The sequence below is a fragment of the Pipra filicauda genome, unplaced genomic scaffold (genome assembly GCF_003945595.2).
Source record: "Pipra filicauda isolate LSUMZ 115617 unplaced genomic scaffold, ASM394559v2 scaffold226_size1812527_pilon, whole genome shotgun sequence".
Taxonomy (NCBI): Eukaryota; Metazoa; Chordata; class Aves; order Passeriformes; family Pipridae; genus Pipra; species Pipra filicauda.
In genome coordinates, this window is record NW_024104339.1 from 534,523 (window position 1) to 557,733 (window position 23,211).

Here is a 23,211-nt window from a genome sequence, read left to right on the forward strand (position 1 = left end):
CGTTCAACAGCACGAGATTTAAACTACTCTAAATAAATTACTGCTTATTAAAGTGCTGCCTGTTGCATTTCCTTTGTGAAGTGTGACTATAAAAGCAAACAGCTCCCTCATTTTCAGGCTCTGGCCTCTGCCCTGTTCTTTTTGGAAGAGGACACCTCATACACGGCACGCAAAGGGTGGTGCAAAAATAGTTTATTACGATATAGTTAATGTAAAGTTAGGTAATTATATTTACAAAGTAAAAATGATCAGCTACATCCAGGGGAGCCTAGCATGTCACACAAGGTTTTGTAAGGAATAAATACTGTGAGAAAGAGGGATGTGTCTATTACAGCAAGCAGCCGATGGGGAACGGTGGCTCTTAAAAAAGCACTGAAATAAACTGGGAGTGGAAGGGAGAAGGGGAGGAGAGAGGAGCTCACGCACACTGAGAAACAGGAGCCTCCCACACCCTTCCCCATTGCAGAGGGAAAACACCTCGTGTGGGAGGTCAGGGGCTGCAGCATCCCAGCACTGCCCGGGCTCTGATGCCACTTTGCTGCTCAGCCACGTCACAGGTCAGAGGTGGAGGGCTGGCTGCTGCATCCCCTCATCACAGAGATGACTCTTGCACCCTCCTTGCTCACAATTCCTTCGGGTCATTTCCATGTACAAGTGGCAGACCATGGAGTTAACCCAGAACGAGTCCCCGCTGGTTACAGGTCAGTCGTGGGGTAAAACTGTTCTCTGAGAGAACCAAGGCAAAGCTGTTTTTCCATAGGGTAGTGAAGTACCTGAATAGCCTGCTCAGACACCACCCACAGCCTTGCAGAGCTTCCTTCTGTCCCCCCAAACCTTCATCCTTTCAAATGATTCTTTAAACTCTCAAGCCAACGAGAACTCCAGGACCCGGGAGGGCAGACCCAGGCCAAAGCCAGAGCATTCCTGTTTTCTACTTACCATGGTCTCTAGTATTTTACATGCTTTACTGTCTCTAGTTTAGAACAAACAGTGAGTGTTCCTGTCGTCCTGCACACAGGGTGAAGAAAGCATGAAGAAAACAATGGTAATTGCACCCATTATTTACAAGTTCACGGCCAGCTGGGTTAGTTCAGTTGGAACCAACTTGTCTGGCTCATCAGGTTTCTCTAGTAAATCCCACACCCTGTGTTTCTTTAGCAGCCTCACACTGAGGCCAGGCTCACGTTGTTCCCAGCCTGGTGCTCCCTGCTCCTGCAGCAGCACGTTGGATCCTCTTCTAAAAAGTGGTTTGTACTACAGGATCACGTTCAGCTCAGGAGTAACTACGTTGTAGTAGGGACAGCTACGCTGGAGGTTACACACACTGCACCACCACACTGCTGTGGGATGTGAGTCTGTGCAGCAGGGGCTGTGGATCCCTTGGGAAGTCCAAGAGAATCCCAGATGTGCTGAGCAAGGAAGCACAGTGTTACAGGTGCCTCCCACATCCGGGGGCTCACTGTGCTCACCATGACAGCCCCAGGTGACTGTGCAAGGAGAGCTGTGTCACACCAAGGAGTTGTTGCTGCTCTCTATAACAAGAGGTAACAGTTTGCACATGCACGGCGTCGATGCCACTTTCAAACACAAGATTACCGAGTCCTCTGAATGGAAAAAAAATAACCCAAATTTATAGCAAAGTAGGTTACAGCGGTCAAAGGGACTGTACACAATCTTTGGACAGGTACCTTCAAAACTAAAGGTGTAGGTCAGCAGAAAAGGCTTGAAAATATATTTATACCAGTCCTAAAACCCCAAAGAAACGGTTTATCAGGGAAGACAGGGTGGGTTGGACACGTTACACTCATCGCTTCTTTCCCAACCCGCACGTGGAACAAGATTTAAAAATCAAACCCACAACTCAGTCGCAAAAGAGAACCCTCTGCTAATTGCTGAGGAATAAATATTTACACTGCGTGCTTGGAACACTATACAGGTTTTAAATTACCTTTTTTTTTTTTTTTTTTAAAGAGAAGAATATCAAAGCTTTTTTTCTTTAAAAAATGGAAAAAAATTACAGAGCAAAGGCCAGCAACAGCGAGTGTGTGTGCTTGAGTGTCCACAACAGACTGAGTATCTGAACCAGGACAAAAAATGCAAAGGTCTCATGGAAGTGCCATCAAGTACAGTCAGTACAAAAGTGACGTATTCTGCAGTGTGAGGTGGTGAAGCTTTTACTGCAGCCCAGTTCTCTGGTACACAAAAAAAAAAAAATAGGGACTTTTCTGGTTTGCAAGTCAGCACCAGTTCTACACAATTCTGGTTTTGAAGCAAACGAACACAGCTTGCTTCTTTTTTTTTTTTTTTTTATAAGTGGGCAAAGAAAAGGTGACATTTAAAGAAGGATTCAGTCTAGTTCAGGGGAGATGGTGCAAATGGGAGGAAAATTTTACTCAGGAAAAAAATAAGATTACTTGGAGCTGACGAGAAGACGCCTGTGCCTTCACTGCACTTGACTTTTCCTAAACCCAAGTCAGTGCTATCAATAGTGTGGAGTGGTGCAAAATGCAGCAGCTTGCCCACACACTTTCCTATTTAAATAACCACTGATTAATCCCAAAAGACGGATGAAGCCTGGAGCAGGAAGAAGAAAGAGGATAACTAAGGACCACTGCTATGAGTAATAAGCCTCCCAGCTGGCTTTTTTGCACGCCCCTCTCCCCACCTTATTTTCAAGCACTGCTCTCTGCAGGAAAATTTCAGGTTTTGGCTCTTTATTGGTGCTGCAGGTTCTCCCTTTACTGAATAAGAGAACACCACCACCATGTTCATTAAAGACCCCCTGGCTTAGAGAGAAGTATTTTCAACCAATAAATTCAGCAATGAGATTAATTAATTTGGCTTATTAAACACCACTGAAGCCCTGACAGTGGTGGCTGGTCCCCCCATCCCTGCACACACACAGTGTTCCCTGTGGTTGTTCTCCCTGTTCCCTGGGGCTGTTCTCCTGCCAGCCAACACCTTTTATTTGAGCTACACCTGGTAGTGCCAGGGTGTTTTGTTTGTTTGTTTTTCCCCAGCAAACCTGCCTGTTTTGCTTTTCTAAAGCAATTTGAAGGTCCGGGCCAATATGGATTAAACAAAAGGAAACCTCTGAGCAGCTGATTCCCTGGAGCTGATCATACAGAGCCTGGGTAATCCTTAATTCAAATCCTTTTACAGATGTTTCCGGGACCCCCTAAAAGAGGGAGGGGGGTGAAGTGAGGACTGACATTTTATGTACAATAAGGTAAAAAAAATAGTGGAAAGAGAGAAGAAAAATCCAGCTTCATTCCTGATGCTGCAGGATCCCTGGCAGTGCCTCACCAGAGAGATGCAGTGCAGTGCCTTGGGTGAAGAACTTAAAAAAGTGGCCCAGAAGTTTCTATAATCTCTTGCTTAGCCCAGGGACATGTCTACAGGAAAGGAGCAAGAGCTGTACAAGTGTTCCTGGGCTGTTTCTCCCCCCAGTAACCAGCAGTAATATTTTTATATGTGTATAAATAAGAATATCCCCCACCAGCCTCTCTTCACAGGGTGATTTAGGGCTGGAGCACCACGCAGAAAGGGCAGCTCTGGACCCTCCCTGTCTTCAGCACAGAGCTTTGCCAACACATGCAGTGTCTTGCTGCCCATCCTCACCCCTTTCTTAAAAAAAAAAAAATCATATTAATGTATTTACAGATGCTGAGTCAAAAGCTGGGGATGATCTGCTCCATGTGTGCCCTCCACCTGCACAGCTGGTCTCTATGTTAAGAAATCAGCCTGGAAGCAGGAGCTTTCTGGCAAAGAAATCCAGTGCTCTTACTAGGCTCAATAACTAGTCCCAGGCAGGACACTAAGCTGCAAGAGAGGATTTTTTGGTATGAGCAAATGTACAGCAGAAAACTTCTCTCCGTGGGGAGCCTCCCGATGCTCAGCAACACGATCCTGTATCAGAAAGGGCCCATCCTGTGTCCCCAACGCCACCAGTGAGCCAATGCAAATAGCAAGTGCCAGTCCTCACGCTTAGAATTACGGCTCCTGAGCCAATGAAGCATCCAAAGGAAAAGCAGGATTTGCTGGGGGACATAAGAAGGGTCAAGGTCCACGTGGCAAGAAGGAGAGCAGCACGTTCTGCTCAGTTGGCTAAAGAGGATGAAGTCCCATCATAAGTCTTAAGAGAAGAGGAGGAGGAGGAGGAAGCTGTTCTCCCAGAGGCAGTGACGTCTTCTAAGGGAAGAGCAATGACAATAACAAGGCCTACACACAATTCCACATCCATGCTGCATCCCACAGCCTCTGCTGGGAATCACAGCTCACCACAGACCCAGAACAGCCAGAGATGAAGTGTAAAGGTGGACAGATGACTTTGGATGTGACCAAGCCATGCTCCAGGACATCTTTCCTACCCTACTCCCATCTCCAGGACTTCCATGCACACCGAGGCACGCAGAGCATCACAGCAGGAGAGTGTCCCTGGATGTGCTCTGCCCACTGAGAGGTGCTGACATCTTGTCTGGGGACAAGTGGTGCTCCTGTGGGCAGGACCCGAGCGCTGCCACGAGTGCCCCGGGAGAATCCAAGCCGAGCACTTGGCCATGGCAAGGCCACACAAGCTGGACGAGAGCCTGATTCTCACCACGTTCTGATGACATCATCTCCTGCAGAGGGCCTGGTGGCTGGAAGGGAGATGCTGCTCCAAGCAGGAGGATGAGGGTGACTCTTGTGGTGCAGCCTGGCAGGACTGGAGATGTCCATCCCCAGCCCTGTGGTGCTGAGAGCTGCGCTTGCACTGCCCGCCTAGCGGACCCAAAACCAGCAGGGAAGGAGACAGAGCTGCCTCAACCACGTGATGAGTGCCCAAGGACAAGAGGAATCTTTGCTCCTGGTGAAGGCCAGGATGTACCTTTAACATCCCAGCCTGATGTGACGCAGTTCACTTGGCACACGAACAGGGCTGGGAAGCCAACGTGCTGGAGAGCTCCTTCAGCCCTGGCGAGTGGCGAGGCAGGACCTGGGGGCTTTCCAGGTGGCATCTTGAAATTTAGCCCGGGATGAAGCCCCAACACCTGGGCAGCTGCTACAAAACAGCACAGGCTTCTTCTAGGAAGCCTCTGCTCAGCTGGCTGCGAGCATCTAGTGCTACCAGCTCCTCAACTCATTTTCGGTTTGTATCCATTTATCGGCCTCACAGTGCTAAACTGTGTATTTTAAATACAAAAACTACTAGGACTGAGAAGGTCTGAAGCACATACTGGTTTTGAGACTTTTATTTCAGGAAAAGATTAAAGAATTAAAATAGGAGCTGCCCTGCTGACAAGAAGAGTTGAATTCAAGAAGCTGATAAAAAAGGAGCATTATACGCATTGAGCACTGTGCATTTTCAGTCAATATTGGCTCTACTTTCTACTCTACTTTCCTTTGACTAGGAAAAGGGAGTTTCACATGCGCACAGACCCTGGGATACACGGGACTCAATGAGAGGAAGGGAGTAACAGCAAAAAAAGAGAGTGCTGGGCTTGATCTAACAGAGGCAAGAAAGTGATCTTACAGCTCAGCCCCTGGAACACCAACTCCGACCACCAGCGAGACGGGAGCAAAGACGTGCCGACGGGGCAGACTTGGTGCACTTCAGTAGCTGCAGCTCCCTATCCAAAACCACCTGGGCAGCCACCAAAGCTTGCCAGGCTTCGGTGGCACCTACATTCAGGATACGGCACAGTCACGGGGCAGGAGAATCACTTCTTGTATCCTTCTCCAGCGGGATGTCAGTGTTGTACCTCCAGACTCGCGCTCCCCAACAGCTTCCCCCGGGCTTTCCCCCCTTGTAGGTGCAAGTAATGCAGTCGAGATCAATGATTAGATCAGGCTCCTGGCGTGCTCTGAGCACTGGGTCTCTAGACAGCAGTAAGAGCTCGGTCTGGCCGACACCACCCAGGCCTTGCTTGCACACCAGAGCGGCCGGTACGACAGAGCTATAGCTTATTAACAGGCTACTGAGCCTTAATACTGACACTTAGTGTAATGGTTTACAGTAAAGAAAGGATTCTCCTACAAAGCGCCAAAGAGAGGGGGGAAAAACCCCAATCCAATCCCTTCCTCTCTCTCTCTCTCTCTCTCTCAGAGTCTCTGGAGCATCTCACAAGCAGGGAAAGGAGCCGGGGAGGCGAGGGGGCGGTGGGGGGGGCACCACCGCGGCGCCGGGTCCCGTCGGGAGCCTCAAGACGAACGACAGCAAGGACAGTCGTAAGGAACGAGAGACAAACGGTGCTGGTGCTGTGCTGCCTCAAGCTGGGAGGTGCGCGTGGTCAAGCGGAGCGGGGAGAACTAGTCTTTCTTCAAGTCCCTGGATTCAAAAAGCTTCAGGCGTTCTTGCACAGTCAGGCCTTCCTTCAGACTCTGGGAGAGAGAAAAGACAAGAGAGCGTGGGACATGGGCGGGCGCCCGGCACGCGGAGAGGGGGCGATGCTCAGGCAGAGGAGACGAGGCAGTGGAGGGATGGGCTCCTTGGCGGAGAGATTAGTGGGACATGCTGAGAGAAAACACACGGTTATGGAGGGCGGTTACTGGTGCCTAGAGAGAGGGTGAGATTGCAATGAACCAGGCGACGGACGAGAAGCGAATGAGAGGCACACACCATGCTGCAAGCGGGATTAGCTGACTGGGAGGTGACCCCCTGGGCCCGTGGTGCAGTGCTGGATGGGGCAATTCCAGCAGAGCTCCGGCACCATGGGAACCTCGGATGAAGCTTGGATTTGGTACCCTAAAGCCCCAGGATGCTGAGCAGGACCTGCACACTGGTCCTTCCTTGCCTCCTGCACCACTGTGGCACCCATGGGGACGGTTCTGGCTCTGGTCAATGCAGGATTTGCTCAAGGAGCCCTGGAAACTGGTGTGTGCTGCCAGTGGCCATCTCAACCACTCTAATCCCAGCCCGGGGTTATCCCAAGCCAAAACTGCCTCGACTGCCCAGGGTTAGACAGACAACTCCTAAATTCTGCTCAGGTCTGGCAGGGTCTGATGGCTGATCCAATTCAGATGCAGCATCCAGATTTCAAGGCACAACGCTCAGCTGACCATCACATAGGCCAGCCCTCCTAGCCCTTGGCACTTGGAACTGTGAAATCCCTCACCTACATGTGGGAACCCGGGAGAACAGCAATGAGAGGGGCAGAAACCCAGAAACAAATTGCTTGACTCCTGTAAGTCAGCTTTAAGCTGAAACCAGCCCGAGGGGACACACCAACCTAACACCAGCCTCTCTCCTTCCTCCAGCCTCAAACCTGTGGCATGAGAGATTCAGGGGAGCAAAGTCTTGGGAAGTGAGTTGTCCCTGCTTGCTGTGGATGACTTGGCACAGCCATCCCCCCTAAAAACAGCCCCCAGAGCCAGGGTTCTGCCCCTCCATGCCCCACTGCTGGCACAGCTGCCTGCCAGCCCGTTCCTTGGAACTCGCAAGGAATTCACTCTGCAGCTGGAACATTATTTGCTTTACAGGCTAAGACTTGCACCTTCAAAGGCACAGACTGGAGGAATGGAACTCAGCTCCTATAAGGAAAGGCTGAGGGAATTGGGATTGTTCAACCTGGAGAAAAGGAAGCTCCAGGGAGATTTTAGAGCCCTTTCCTGTGCCTAAAGGGGCTCCAAGAGAGCTGGAGAGGGACTCTGGACAAGGGCATGAAGTGACAAGACAAGGGGAATGGCTTCCCACTGACAGAGGGTAGGGTTAGATGGGATACTGGGAAGGAATTCTTCCCTATGAGGGTGGTGAGGCCCTGGCACAGGTTGCCCAAAGAAGCTGTGGCTTTCCCATCCCTGGAAGCGTTCAGGGCCAGGTCGAATGGGGCTTGGAGCAACCAGGGATAACGGAAGGTGTTCCTGCCCATGGCAGGGGGTTAGAACTGGATGATTTTTAAGATCCCTTCCAACCCACACCATTCTGGGACTTTATGATCCTATTAACAGGCAGCCATCTCTCCTTTTCCTTTCCCTTCCCTAACTGTGGTGCCAGAGGACTGTTCAATCACAGCAGCAGGTTAGACTTTTTGGATGTTTTATTTTTCCCATGTGTTTATCAAGGCAGGACTCCATGATAAACTTGCCCCAAGGCTGTGCAGATTCCCATGGTTACTGTATTTCTGGAAATGTTTTTCCTCCCACAGACCCACAAACACAGAACGGCTTTGCCAGGCAGCACGGAAATGAAAGCACTGAATTGGATTGAATTTCCAAATGCTCTGTGCTTTCTTTCCAATGGGCAGCAGAGTCTCCTGGGATGTGAGTCTCTGAGCACACACTTCCTAAGGGAAGTTTACTTTGGGCCTCTTTAAATGGGAGCAACCCGTGCATTCCAGTTCGTGCATCTGATTTCTCATTAGATGGAAGGAGGCACCAGGAATCATTAGACCATTCTGCCTGATGGTATAAATTCCAGCAAATTCAGCCCCCAGGCAGTCTCACAACCCATTTGAGTTGCTGATGAGGGGAGCCTGATGAAGTGAGACTAATATGGGATGATATCTGAGATAAAGGGATCCTCCATCACACTTCCTGGGGCTCTCCAGCCACCCCTCTGTCACCGTGCTGGGAGCTCCCCTCTCCTCTAAACTGCCTCTGCAGGTGCTCCAACCTCAGTCTTCGCCACAGGCCAGTAAATTTAACTATTGCTCCAGTTAATGGAGATATCTGGCTCATTGGGTCAGCCTCGTTTCTCAACAGCTCCCTCCTTTTGCTGGATGAGCTTGGAAGCCACTGTGTGGGATGCAGGCACAGTGCCAAGGGATGGAGAGCAGCTGGGTGGACACTGGGGGCTGGAGGAGAACTGGAAAGCAGGAGGAGGAGGTTACTGGGCAAGGAAGACTCTTGCTCAGGCCCTAATCAACCTGAAGATGCAGCAATTATGGGCAAAGGACATTTAGGGCAGCCCAGGACATCATCCTCTGGAGTTGAGGCAGGGGCCACCATTTCCCATGCTCCAGGCTGTTGTGGGAAATGCACTTACAGGCATCCCTGACCATTCCTCCACCTGGCTAACAGCAAATTGGGTGTTTTCCTGTGAGACCTGGATGGTGCTGGAGTTTAGTCTGAGGCATGCAGAGTCATTCAGGCGTGCACACTCAGTGTCCCACGCTCCCAACACAGCAAACAGGAAAACGTGCCCCACCATGCCCAAATCCTCTCCGTGTCGGTGAGCTGTGTTGGAGAGGGTGGGAGGAGCAGGAAGACGAGAAAGCCATATTCCCCTGGGAAGAGCCAGAGAGGCCGTGTTTCATACAGATCCTGGGTGCACTGACTTCTCCCCTCCCTTCCCCCCTCCTCCCCCAGGAAAAGAATTAGCCGTAAATAAACGGGTCAGTCATCAAGAGAAGAAGGGCTCTGGTTTGCCGTGGAGGTGTGAGCAGGGCATGCAAAAGTTGGGCCGCTCCCGTGGGCAGCTGCGTCGCTGGGCGGGTGCCGGTTTGTTTACCTACGTGGCAGGGAACCTGGACTCGGGTTCATTTCAGTTATCCCATGAGACCTGCTCAATAACGGACTGTTGAAGGAAAAAGCAAAATAAAGAAAAAAAAAAACAAAAACAAAAAACAAGAAGCTCATAAATCCCAAGTGCAATGGTGCTGGCGCAGCCCCAGCCCCCGCCCCGCAGCGACAGCACCCAGGCACAGACCGTGCTTGCTCTCCTCTCCTCCTTTCCCACCAAGCAACACACACAGAGACCACAGAAAAAGTGATCTGAGTTGAAGTGGTGAAGGGAAACCCAATATCAGACTGGCCCAGCAGGTCTGAGCTGCCCCAAAATGCGCAGAGGTCTCTCTGTGTTCACTGGGTGCAGCGCAGGCACCCCGAGCTGAGGAGCTGCTGCTCACAGAGCTCTGGGAGTGACTGTTTCCCCATGTGGGCACCGAGCTTGAAGCCTTTTGCCTCTCCTGCAAGGGCCCAACCACTTCAAACATCAGCATGAGACACCAGGTGAGAGGCAAAGCAGGTTTCCTCATGCTCATCTTCCTCCCAGCAGACTTATGTTTAATGCTGACTCCTGATCAGCATTATTTGCCCTGTTTTATCCCTGCAGTCCCATATGATGTAACTGGCTGCCAAGGAGAGCTTGGCACAGCATCACTGGGCTTTGGGACCAACAGCAAGCACAGAAGGCCCACAGAGGCACAGGGCCATCTGCACCATGGTAACACAAGGAAAGTGTGTGTTAAATAGGCCCAGGACCAAGGCATCGTTACCACACAGAAAGACCAAAAATCTTGCAGTCATGAACCCTAAAACCTATAATGATGTGCACATTTCCACCTCAATTCCAACTGAAAACAGGGAGCAAATACTGGGATAGTCCTCCTGTGAAAGACCAAAGAACAGGGTGAACTTCATCCTTTTTTTCCAAGCAGGGAGCAGCTTCACACCTCCAGCTCAGCAGGGTCAGGAGTGGGGGATCGGGCCCTGCCTGGCTGCACAGTCAGCCCTTTTGCAGTCAAAAACCATCCAGGCCAGCACTAGTGACTGGGAAATTCTCAGTTTTCTTCCCCTACCAATTTTTTCCCACATGGGACTCCCACTGGAGAGTAATGTAGGCACTCCCCATTCCCATCCCACTGGGCAGGAGATCTGAGCTCACCTTTGACCTGATATTCCTTAGTTGCCGGCTAACACTGGATCTGTCTTTCTTCAAGAAATCAGGGTTGCTTTTTGATTTCATAATATCTGGGAAGAAGCAAAAGAAGTGGGGTTAGCCTGGTGCCCACTGCATTCCTGCAGGGCTGGGGCTCCTCTGCCCTCCCAGCCCGAGCAGGTGTCCTGATGAGCCCAGCTCAAGCAGCACCGCCCTAAGGGCAGAGGGAGCTTTTGAGGGTCTCTGCCCCCCTGCATCACAAGGTTTTCCTGATGCAAAATGCCAGAAGGCCTTCAAAGCCCATCAGCTTCCCATCTGTGGGCTGGAAGGCCAAGTCCTACACTCAGGCCCGGATGCACGTGTTAGCTCGGGACACCCAGGACTACTTAGAGCTGCTGGAGGAGGACTGACCATATCCCGATACAGTGGTGTTCACAGGGGATTTCTCTCCCTGAGCTTCTGTGGCTGCTTTCAGCTGCTCTTTCAACCTGCTGATATCACAGTCTGCCTTGGCCTTCACGATGCTCAGCTCCGTGTAGATGTCTTTGTACTTGTCGCTGGCGTATTTCTTATCCTGGCAAGGGAACAAGAACAACCCGATGGAGCCAGACAGACAGCTGGAGCCGAGGGGGTTTGTGGATGCACTGAAGAGGAGCTTGGCAAATGCCAACGGAAGAAGAGCCGGCAGCAGGAGAAATGCTTGGCTGGGGCAACACACACCCTCGAAGCTGCTTCCAACAGTGTTACGGGACTACGGGATTTGAGACGGGCGGAAAGCTGTGAGCCAACGGCGAGCACACAGTGCTGCCCGTGCAGGCAGCCCCTCAGCTACAGGATTGTTTGTGGCTTTTGATTTTAGCCAACACACAGAATTCAAGCAGAATTCCCAGAAATGGCCTTGGCTTGTCCAGAACAAACCAGATCCACTGCTGCGAGGCTGGGCAGATCTCTTAGCGCTGATTATTTTTGCCATTTAAGTCTGATTTGATGTGACAGAAAATGGGGAAATCACTCTTAAGGGGATGTTTTCCCACACTGTCTCCTTTGTGGAATAAGTCCTAAATTGATACAGTCACAGTGGAGTGCTCTACTGATGACAGGAAAATGGGTATTGAATTCCATTCAGGGGAAAAACTGAATATTGTTTCAAATCTGGGTATAAGTGGGCTGAAACCTAAGAGCGCATACACACACACATGCAGAAGCAGAGCACAGAAAGAGGACTTGCAGAACCATCCCTGGCATTACCCTCAGTGCTGTCTGCAGCTCATCTTTGAGGGAGCAGATCTCCTGCTTCAGATACTGGATTTCAGACTCTTTGACCCGCAGCAGGACCTGTGGGAACAAACCCAGCATGTTTTCCACCCAAGCAAATGCAGTTTGATCCCGAGATGCTCGCCCGCTGTGCCCAGTGACAACTGAGCCAGGGCTGGAGGCTCAGCCCCACAAAGCCTCTGGTTCACCCTTCTTCTGATGCAAGAAAATTCCTCCTGAATCTCCTGGGAACTCGGCCAAGCTTGCACCACTGATGTGGTCCCTGCACAGTCCTCAGTTCATCCCCACTGCTCTGCATGGACTGGACCCCGGGGACAAGCAGAGACTGGAGAAGGAAGAGCAAGTGTCTGACTTGACACAGTGAGGAGGGAAGATCAGGACCCAAAAATCTCCTGGCCCCATTGCAGCCCACCATGCACAGTGCTGACCAGTCACGCAGATCTGATGTCAGAGGGACAGATGGCTGTGACACAGTGACATGGGATGGCTCCCAGGGGCCACAGCACATGTGCCCACCCACGTGCCCCTCGGCACGGCCGCGGCAGAGCTCACCTCCAGCTCGTAGGCGTCCTTGCCCTGCGTGAGAGGCGACCCAGCAGCCTCTCCCCCGCCCTCCCCCATCAGCAGGCTCCTCAGCTGTGTGATCTCTTCAGCCAGGCGATTATTCAGCTCCTGGGAAGAGGAGGAGAGCCGTTGTGGGAAGGGGGAGCACGGCCACTGCTCGGAGCAGAGCCCAACATCACCCGTGCTGGCTGCCCCGGGCACGGCAGGGACCCTCACCTGGTTGTGAGCGTTGAGCTCCTGGTTCTCCCGCTGGCACTGGCGGAGGGCCTGCCTCTCAGCCTCCAGCGCCTGCGCCAGGTGGGCATTCTCCAAACACTTCTGTGAATACTGCTCCGAAAGCACCTCCAGCTCCCGCTGCACCGACTGCAGCTCCTCCCTGCGGAACACACGCTGGGTAGTGTCCTCTCCAAATACAACCCTCCCCATGCCCACTCTTCCTTCAGCATCCCAGGACAACCCAACAGGGATCTGAGCACTGAGGATGAGGACTGCATACTCCCTTTGGGAGCCCGGAGCGAGTCAACCCTTCTCTGTCCCAGCTGGGAGAACAGCCTTGCCACGAAAAGCTCAGCACCTCCTCCTTGCCTGTTACATCTGGCTGAACGACCCTTCCACTGCAGCTGCGTGAAAAGCAGCACCGTGGCTGCACATCTGCTACTTCTGGTGACCACAAAGCAGCTGAATGTGGGTAATGTGGGAACATTGATCTGAGGACTGAAAGATTATGGGCAACCAGGAGGTTCCGATGGGTGCAGCTGGGCTGGGAAGGAAGAGGTCCCTGCAATGGCAGGTGTGCCCCCAACTCATTGCCAAAATCAAAGGGGAGAGAACAGTCTCCCGCACACGTGATCTCCCCACAAGACAGCGACAGACTGAGGATGATGATGGTCTTACAGGTATTGCCTTCGGAGGGCCTCGATGTCGGCGTTGACGCTGCTGATCTGGGAGCGCTGGGACTTCTCCAGCTCTCGCTCCAGCTCCTCCCGGTGTGCGTTCTTCATGGCTTCGATGGCTGCGTGGGACAGCACAGAGTTAGCACCCAGCACCCTCCACTCATGGGAAGGTTTTTTGAGTTCTTATTTGTTTTTTTAAAGGAACAAAAACCTGAATGATCCCAGCAAAGGTCCCACTGCATCACAGCCCCTTCAGTCTGTATTCAGGGTTCTGCAAATCCCATTTTTTCATCAAGTTCAAATGATTGTCCAATTCACACATTGTTTCCTGGACTGTGGGACTCCTAATGCAGAGACCCCAAGCTCCAGCGTTTTAACAATCCCCGGGGCACTGAAGAATGAATTCAGTGTGGAATTGTCAATAAATTAACCACAGGAATGACTAATGCCTTTCTGAGTTGGAATGCAAAACAGATCAGACCACGCAAGAGCCAAGAAGATGGGCACCAAACCTGGATAAGGACCAGGAGATGGGCCTCCATCCAAAACATCTCTCCCACCAGCCCTTTCCCATCTCCCTTTGCTCCCCACCCAGCCCTCATCTCATCCCTGCTCTGCTCCTCCATGGAGCAAACATCATCCCTATGCCCCCATCAACACAGAGCTGCCACAAGGGACCCTCTGATGTGTCCCTGTACCTGAAATGGTGGCAGCTGTCTCCTCTGCCAGCAGGCGATCCTTCTCCTCCCGCAGCTTCTCCAGCTCCCGCTGGTGCTGCCGCTGCAGGTCCTCGATCTTCTTCTGGTGTGTTTCCTCCATGGCTGCAAAGCCCCTTTCACATGTTGCCTGCAAAGGGATGAGGGGAAGGGGTTGGCCCAGGAGCACAGGGCTGGTGTCACAGCAGTGGTGAGCCCACCAGGAGCCACATGCCAGCAGGTAGGTCAGCTCATGGTCAGGTAGGTGCATCATGCATCTTCCCCTTCCTCAGCCATGGAGGAGAATGAACCTTGCAAGGTCAGGGCTTATTCCTGCAGTTGCTTGACCCAGATAGCTCTGGTGAAAGGGGAGCACAGGGTAGGTCTGGGGGCAGACCCAATGGGGGAATGCAAATATATGCCAAAAAAAAACAACCAAAAAAAAGCCTTCTATGCCCTTTCTGCTCTCTTTTCAATGCCCGGTTTTATGTGGCCACCTCTGGGTGGAAGCAGATGACACGTGACAAGAACAGGACTTTAATTCCCAACCGAGCATTGCTGCAAACATTGCAGGGGCAGTTACCTGCTATTTGAATTACTGGGAGTGAACTCTGGCCAGGACACAGGAGCAGCAATCAGGGGAGAGATCCTGAATTCCAGCCTGGTCCTTCTGCCCCCGGCACAGACCCCACTCCTGCCTGTACAGCAGACAAATGCAAAAGCCTGTTCCCAGCTCAGCTGTCAGCCCAAGCACATCGGGATCCCGGATGGACACACGGCTGTGGGACAGAGGCAGGACCAGCAAAGCCACAGGCAGGCCCAAGCCACGAGCAGAGAAAGGGCACACACTGGGGACAAGGTGCTGAGCCCCATCAGACAGCTTGGGCCAAACCTGATACCAAGCGCTGCACCAGGCTTTTCTCCTTCTTAATGTCACAGGCTGGATTTATTCCCTGATTTCAATGGATTCCTTCTTGATTAGCACTACTGTTTTTCAGAGGAAGGGAGAACTGTCACCTAAGGACCCCTTGGGAAATTTAAAGGGGACAAATTCACTCCCCCAGCAACAAAACTGCTCAGGACAGTCCAACACCACTGACCTTCACTAACATGCACCCCTCAGCATCCCTTTATTGTCAAATGCTCTGTAACCTTTGCCAACCTCATTCTCGATTTTCAGCTCCAGTGGTTTTTTCCCTCCCCTTTTAAGTTTTAATCCCAAGGCAGTCTTCACTTTCTCAGCCTTGTTGGTTTTTTTTAAACTCCTAACTCAGTGCCAGAACCTGCCTGGACTTGGCTGACTGGAGTGGCACAGAGCAGCCCTGCAGGATTCTTCATTGCACACAGAATCACAGAATATGCTGAGTTGGAAGGGATCCACAAGGATCATGGAGTCCAACTCCTGAAACACCTCTAATATTAGAGGAAAAAGGTGAACACTCCTCTATAGGTCTGGCTCCAGATTCACTATTTAATGTATTGTAAATGCAGGAGACTTGAACATGTACAAACTGGTATCTCATAAAATCATAGTTGGGAATTGAGTTGGAAGGGATCTTAAAGCTCATCAGGGTTCCAACCCCCTGCCATGGGCAGGGATACCTTCCATTATCCCAGGTTGCTCCAAGCCCCATCCAACCTGGCCTTGGACACTTCCAGGGATCCAGGGGCAGCCACAGCTTCTCTGGGCAACCTGTGCCAGGGCCTCCCCACCTTCACAGCCAAGAATTTCTTCCCAATATCCCATCTAACCCCACCCTCTGTCAGTGGGAAGCCATTCCCCCTTGTCCTGTCACTCCACGCCCTCATCCAAAGTCTCTCCCAGCTCTCCTGGAGTCACTTAAGGGGCTCTAAGGTCTCCCTGAAGCCTTCTCTTCTCCAGCCTAAAGAGTTACTTTTATGTTACTGATTCTACATTCTGCATCAGGTTCTGAAGAGAAGAATCAAGCACACTGAAGCCATTCTGGACACATGTGGGCAGGTTTATAATCACCTGCTTAACTTTCTGACCAGACAAAGTTTCTAACCCAGAGTTGCTGCTTCCATCCCACCAGGCAAACCGCAAATTTTGGCAGAGCAAAGTCGGTAACACAGGTGGGAGGTCACGTCCATTGCTCACTGTTACTTTTCACCCTCCACTTTGGTTATGGGTTTTTTGCTTCTTCCAAACCAAGAACATCCCCAAACACAAGTGACCCTGTTTGGTGCCTGGCTCACAGGATGGGTGTTACCCATCTGTCCCACTGACCTTAATCGGGGGGGGGGGGGTCAAGAGGGAGTTTTCCTTCCTAAGGGTTAAGAGGGAGGAGAGAGCATTCAGTGACCACCACCACCTCACTCCTACGGGTTGCAGCAGAACTACTGCTCTTCCCAGGCTAAAACCAGCTGGAGCTGAGCCACGCTTAACTCCCAGTCCAGTGTGCTGGATCTCGTGTCTGGAAGCAAGCTCTCCCACATTTTTGATGACTCTGAAGGGCAACCGCTCCATGAAAGCCTCACCAGCATAGCCTCTGCATCACTGCCCTTTTAGTTTCCTGTTCAACCTGGCAGCCTCTCTTGGTGCTGCTGGAGTCCTCTACCACCCTAAACTCGCTTCCTAACTGGGAATGCTCTCCTATGAAAAGCAAAACACTAAACCCAGGAGGTTGTTTTAGATGCTGGACCATCTCGGGTCACTTTTACAGCCAGTTTGACTGGTGGGGCAATCTGAACGGTGGCATTTCACTGCCAGTGGGTTTCTCTGCACCTCACCTGGGTGTCCCATAACTGTGCACTGTTTGTTGGGTACATGACTGCTGTGTCCAACACCAGCAGGGTCCTCACAGCCTCCTGCAGAGGAGCTTTGCTTTGCAACAGAATTTGGCATCTGTTTGCAGCTACTTTCCCCAGGAACATACATTTTGAGAGCATCAAGTTTCCATTTCATCCTGCATTTTTGAAGGCAGCAGAGACAGACTGGAGATTGGATCAGATTGGGAAAGACAGAGTTGAGGAATGCTTTTAAAGGGAAGTCACAAACAAAATGTATGCCTCAGGTACAGGGAGAAACATTGTGGTCTTCGTGCTGAAGGAGAGCTTGATGTTATCGAGCCGCTTTGAAACTCCCTCTCCCTCTCCACACAGAGACTACCTCCAAAAATCCACCCTCCCAAGCCCTCAGCAATGCATTTAGAATACCCCAGCATGGAGAAAAGGAAATACTATGCTTTACAGAGGCCTATCTAACACCTTGGGGCTTGCTTTGGCACGTTGACTCTTTCGGGGGATGCCCCTTAGTTCAGCAAGCGAACCCCAGGACCACACGTGCCCTCCCGTACACTCAGCAGCAGAAAGCATAAAGTGTTAAACATATCAAAACCTTTAAGTTTTCAAAGTCTTTCTGGTATTTTTCCCTCAAGGTGGAAGCGCTCCCTTCCATATGTTTGTTCTCCAGCTCGTCCCTCATGACGTTCATCTGGGCCTCCAGCTCCTGGATGCGTTCCCTCAGGCCGTGCATGGAGTCCAGGTCCCTGCCGGGGTCCTGCCCGGTGCCACCCGCCTCGCCGGCCACCCAGGTGTCCCCAGCGCCCGGGACCACCGCGGGGGACACCTCTGGGTGCTGCCTCTGGTACTCATCGAGGGTCTCCTGCAGGCGCTGCAGGTTCTGGCTGTAGTGCTCCTGCAGCGCCTGCAGCTCCTCGCCGTGGATGACCTGCAGCTCCTTGATCTTGGCCTGGAACTTTTCCTCCAGCGTTTGCATCTGCTCCAGGTGATACCGCTCCATGTTCTGCTTGTCGCGGACAATGGCATCCAGCTGGTTGAGGCCCTCGGTCCTCTCGGCCTTCAGAGCATCCTCTGTCCTGTTGAGCTGCTCTATCACGTTCCGGATCTCCTCCTCGTAACGTCCCTGGAGCTCGCTCAAGCTCTTGCTGTGTTTGTGCTCTTCCTCCTCCAGGAGCCTCCGCTGGCTGTCCAGCTGGGACACCTTGGCTTTGAGATCAGCGTTCTCCCTTTCCAGCACGGCGATCACCTCGCTGTACTCACCCTGCTGCTTCCTGAGCAAGTCTTCGTACTCATCCCGCAGGAGAGAGACCGTCTTCACACGCTCTTGGCACAGCGCGTCCATGCTCTGCAGGGACTCCCTGTAGGACTTCATCTCCCTCTCGTGCTCCAGACGGACTTTGCAAGCGGCGTAACAAACCTGAGCCTGAACAATTGCATCGTGGACTAACAAAGAGGAATACCGCTCCAGGTCTCCCATGCACGAATGGTAGGAAAGACTCTGGGATATCTTCAGGAGCTTTTGACAGTCTCTCATTGCCTCCTCAGGAGGCAGAGAGAGTAAGGCAACAGATATCTCCTTCAGAACATTGGATTTGTCCTTTAGTTGTTGGGCAAGATCTTCCTGAATGGAAACAAGAGCTCCACTACTACGGTCTGACATGCTGCCAGTCTCCTCCACCTTGGCTAATTCCTGGCATGACACCATTTGGACATGACTCCCGTCCCAGGAGATTTGGGCTCTTTCTGAAGCATCTTTTTGTATTTCAAGTGCTTCAGAAATCTGGTGCATAACTCTGTCGAACTCAGGAGTCCTGTAGGCTTTGATGATCTCCTCTAACATGCATTTGTGCTGTTGGAGAGCTGTTTTGGTATTATGGAGGTCTTCTTCAATTGTTTTTAATCTCTGATGAAAAGATTCTCTCATTTTCTGTGCGACAAACCCAAGTTCTGCCTTGATCAACGTAGCATCTGCTACAGCACTGAGAAAACACTGGGAAACCCCCAAACTTGTTTCTGTTTTGTCCTCGGCTTCTCTGTCTCTGGTGCTCAAGTGTGCTCTCAGCTCCTCTACCTGGCTCCAGAATTCGCCTTCCAGCAGCAGCTTCTTAGATAGGACACCGGCCAAATCGACGGCTGTATGAGAAACACTTGCCGGCTCCAACAAAACCACCTCAGCTGTTCCCTGGATCTCTCTCAGAAGCTGGGCTATCTCAGAGTTTGCATTTTTTAAAGACTCTGCTATTTGGTTGATGAGAGAGGCCTCAAATGCCACCCTCTCAGAAAGCCATCTCAGCTGGCTGGCGTCAAACACTTCCACTCGCTGCTCCTTGGAGACGTGCTCCTCTTCTCCCAAAACCCCTCCTTCTGGAGCGGGGCTTTCTGTGATAAGGCTTTCACTCTGCTGATACTCCAACGGGACTGGCGCCCCGCTCAAGGCTTGGATCGCGTTTGATAACGTCGTTTCCATGCTGGACAGATTAACAAGGAACAAATCACCCTCTTTTTCCTTGTCTGATTTGGGCAAGGCTCTTAGTTGCTCCCTGCACTCCTCTAAGCAAGTCAGCGCTTGATTGTTTTTCATTTGGAAACCTCCCAGCTCGCTGACGTGACTTTCTATGAGCTTGAACTTTTCCTGCCTCTCATTCTCCAGCTGTGAGATCAAAGCACTGACTTGGGACAAGCTGGTCTGAAGCTGTTCCCGCAGCTGGGACTCCGTGCTGGCCCACTGGTGGTGGAGGGCGATGAGCGTCTCCTGGTTATGGCCGTGCTGGCTTTCAAGCTTCATGGTGACATCTTTGAGTTTTTCCTCTGTAATATACAGTTTGGTTTCCAGGGAATGGATGATGGAGAGATAAGTCTCAGAGTCGCTTGTCCCTGACGAGGGGTAACCCAGAGCTGGCTCTGAGGACATGCTTTCCTCAGACAGCGATCTGTCCTGGCTCGTGTCTGAAGAGGTACTGCTTGTCCAGTTTTTCTCTGTTCCATCTGGATGGATGTATTTTTGGCACTGGATGCTCGAGAAACGGATCCTTTGCCTCTTGGCTCCCATGATTCCCACATCAGGCTTTGCTAAGGCTTTCTGAACCAACTCTTGGTCCTGGAGCTCTAGAGCTTTGGATGGGGAGCCGAATTCCTCTGCTTGCCTCTGGTTGGTCTCAAGAACCTCATCCTCCTCCTCTTTCAGTGCATAAGTCAGAGCTGGGAGGACATCCTGAGTTTGCAGAGCCTGCCCCAGTTGGGATGGATGACTTTCGTCAGCCTCAAGACTGGGACCAAGGTCTTCTGCCTCCTCAGCACATGGACCTGTGCCCACACTAGCTAACTTCTTTAGAGCCTCCTCCTTGGCCTTTAGCTTTACTTTAGTCTCCTCTAAACTGCTATCTAAAGCAACCATTTTAACCAAAGCCTCACTGAGATCTTGATCTTTCTTCTCCACAATTCTCAAGTGCATTTCCTTGACATGTCTCAGCTCTTCTTCTTTCTCTTTCAGCACCTCCTGCACACCCCGGAACTGATCCGACACCTCCTCCAACGATTGCTCCAGGTTGTGGTAGTTGGTCTCTTCCATTTTCAACTTTGCTTGTAGCTTTGCAACTTCGTTATCTGACTCGGCAACCTGATTCATGAGCTCGTGGAACCGACATTTGATCTGATCCCTCTCCCTTTCGAGCTCCTTGATGTGCTCAGCGAGTTTCTGGATGCTGGCCTCCTTCATCACCAGCTGCTCCTCCAGCTGGTGGACCAGCTCGCTGCCCTCGAACTTGGCGCTCAGCTTCTCCTTCTGCAGAATCTCCATTTGCTGCGCGCTGTTTTGCAGCTGGTTCTCGTACTCGTTGGCCTTGTCCTCCACCTCCTTCAGACTCCGTATTAAAACCTGCTTTTCCCTCTCGCAGCTCTCCAGCAAAGCCTCGTAGTTCTTCTGCAGCTTCTCCTCCATGAGGACCCGCGCCTGCTCGCTGGCGTTCAGCTGCCCGCTGAGGTCCGCGATCCTGTCCTGGAGCCGCTGCACTTCCTTCTGATGGTCCCTCTGCAGAGCCTGCTGCATCTCCAGGTCCCGCAGCTCCTGGGTCTTCTCCAGCAGCAGAGCCTCCACGCTCTTCAGCTTCTGCTCACTGGCCTTCAGCTGGGAGCTGAGCGCAGCCTCGCCGTGCTGCCACTCCTCCAGCTGCTCTTTGGCTTTCTCCTTCTCGCTCCTCAGGTCGCTCTTGAGCTTGGCCAGGGTCTGCTCCTTGATGGAGAGCTCGGCCGCCGCGTTACTGAGCCTCGCCTGCAGGCTCTGAATCTCGGCCTCGTGGTGCCGGATCACGTCCTTGGCCTCGGCGTAGCTGCGCTTCAGCGACTGAATCTGCTGATTGATCACCTCTTGACGCTGGCATTGGGCTTCCAGCTCGCTTTGGAGGTCTTGGTTGACTTTGTGGAGCCTCTGCCAGGCACCTGATGGCGAGGCGGCCACCTCGGTCTTAAAAAAATTGATTAAATACTAGATTAGTAACACTCCTGGCTTTCCCTTCTGAGTGTCACACCTCTGGCCAGGCAGGCCATGGAAAAGCTCCTTGCAGCGATTTGGCTGCTACTCACATGCTCCAATTGGGATGATTTGTTCTTGGCACAATTTATTTTGTTTAACCAACTTTTTTACTTTTTTCTTTTTTTTTTTTTTTTTTAATGAGCAACAACTGCTTTCCAGTAACAGAAAACACTGACCACGACATCAAAACAGCTGTACAGTAACAGGCTAAAAGGAAAAAAAAATAAACCCAAACTCAAACAGAACCAAAAAACAATGAAACAGAAACACCAGCAGCAAAACAGAGACAGACACACAAGAGAAAAATGGGAAGGATGAGGAGGAGGAGGGGATGGAACAAGGTGGAGGAGAAAGGAGCTGCTTTTTTTTTTTAGCAGGTTTGTTCATCTGGTTGTGAAACAAAAAGTGCACAGTTCAGGTAACACAGTCCTACCAACCAAAAGCAACAACAGAAAGTGAGGTGACAGCAAATGACATCACATCCCACCCAAACACAGGGACACGGGCCAGCTGGGGTGGAGATGTCATTTCTGTGCCTGCAGAACAGGACTGAGTGGCTGCTCAACGCATTAAAGAGATGCTGTTACACTAAAGCTTAAGGCTAGGGAGGATCTAATTTCTCTACCTGCAAAATAAAATAAACCAACAAAGGACAAAATAAGAAGCCCGACAAGTGGAGGGAGGGAAAAGGTGTGATGAGAATGTAAAAATGAAAGAAACCAACCTTTGTGAGATTCAAACCAAAGCAATGGAGCATGCAAAAAGAAAACTCACAGAAAGCGTCATGCAAAAGGCGACAGAAATTATGTATCTTAAAAAAAAAAAAACAAACACAGACAGGAAGAGGCGAGAGAAGCACAGCGTTAAGCCTGGGAATTTGGCCTGCCTTGCTGTACTCTGGTTGCTGATAAGGAAAGCCCACAGATGTGACACTCAGTTATGTTAAGTTAAATTTCATGCTTTACACCAAAAACATGCAAGAACATCCGCCTGGGATAGGTTAGTACGTGCCCCCCTCCCACCCGCCGTCTCCAGTCCCTTTGTGAGGAGCAGGAGCCCCCAAGTGTTTCTCCCAGTAGGGATCAAAGTCGGGGTCCCAAGGAAGCTCAGAGCAAGAGAGGGGTTACACGAGGCCGGAGAGGCTTCGGTGCACGGCACATGCATCGGTGGGTGTCAGTGGCTGCCCTGGGCTTGGTGACCCCCAGGCAGCTCAGGAGGGATGGGCTGGCAGCAGTCAGGCTCCTCCATCACCCCTCCCCAGAGACAACGTAGGAAAGAACCTCCCCGAAATTAGGCATGATGGAGGTGGGGGCACATGAAATTCTGAGGGTTTGTCCAAAAAAAAATGCTGTGATGTTTGCCTGCAGTCTGGGGCTGCAGAATTTCCTCAGTGACTCCACTCCCTCCACCCCAGCACATTTTGGTGGGGTCACTCCCTTCTACAATAGGATTTTAATCCCTCTGGCTCCCAGGAAACACAAGGGAAATCCCCAGAACAATTAAACTGGAGCAGGCAAAATCCTCCAACCCTTCCAAAAACCCTCTCCAACTTCCAGGTCCGAGTTTGGGTCACTGCTCATGGTAGCAATGATTTGCCCAGCCCCTCTGCACACTTCCCCTCTTGCTACCCCTCCTCATATTGGCCAACTTAAGCACAGACAATCCGATGGTGGATTCAGCATCCAGCTTTTAGCCCCATTCCCTGATTTTTTTCCATGCTTCAGGCAAAGGGAGGTTGGATGCCTTTGCCCCAGGAAAGTGGGAGTTAGTTACTCTTCCAGCACTGCCAAGTGGAACTCCTCCAAGCAGGCATTGTCAGCTCAGAGACTCCAGAATTAAATGAATTAATAACTCCTCCTGGGAGATCATGGGCAAGGAAGGCAGGATGTCCCCCTCCCAGGGCTGGCTCCACTGCCT

The 23,211-nt window shown here is 51.5% G+C and overlaps 1 protein-coding gene across 5 annotated transcripts in view; it reads right to left on the reverse strand.

Annotated features, from left to right (window-relative positions):
- Positions 1-175: 175 nt before the first annotated feature.
- LOC113999568 (myosin phosphatase Rho interacting protein) overlaps positions 176-23,211 on the reverse strand; it is an 80,541-nt gene continuing 57,505 nt past the window's right edge. For 2 of the 5 annotated variants that reach the window (XM_039381471.1, XM_039381469.1), the window contains 10 exons: positions 17,362-21,225; positions 14,007-14,154; positions 13,310-13,427; positions 12,632-12,791; positions 12,404-12,523; positions 11,825-11,911; positions 10,988-11,150; positions 10,583-10,668; positions 9,428-9,493; positions 6,274-6,360 (listed from right to left, as the gene is read on the reverse strand). In XM_039381471.1, coding sequence (XP_039237405.1) covers positions 9,461-9,493; positions 10,583-10,668; positions 10,988-11,150; positions 11,825-11,911; positions 12,404-12,523; positions 12,632-12,791; positions 13,310-13,427; positions 14,007-14,154; positions 17,362-21,225 — 4,779 coding nt within the window. In that variant the 3' untranslated portion in view covers positions 6,274-6,360; positions 9,428-9,460. Of the gene's footprint in view, positions 6,361-9,427; positions 9,494-10,582; positions 10,669-10,987; positions 11,151-11,824; positions 11,912-12,403; positions 12,524-12,631; positions 12,792-13,309; positions 13,428-14,006; positions 14,155-17,361; positions 21,226-23,211 lie in introns of all 5 variants that reach the window. The other 3 variants (XM_039381470.1, XM_027743118.2, XM_039381472.1) reach the window with 3 other exon arrangements.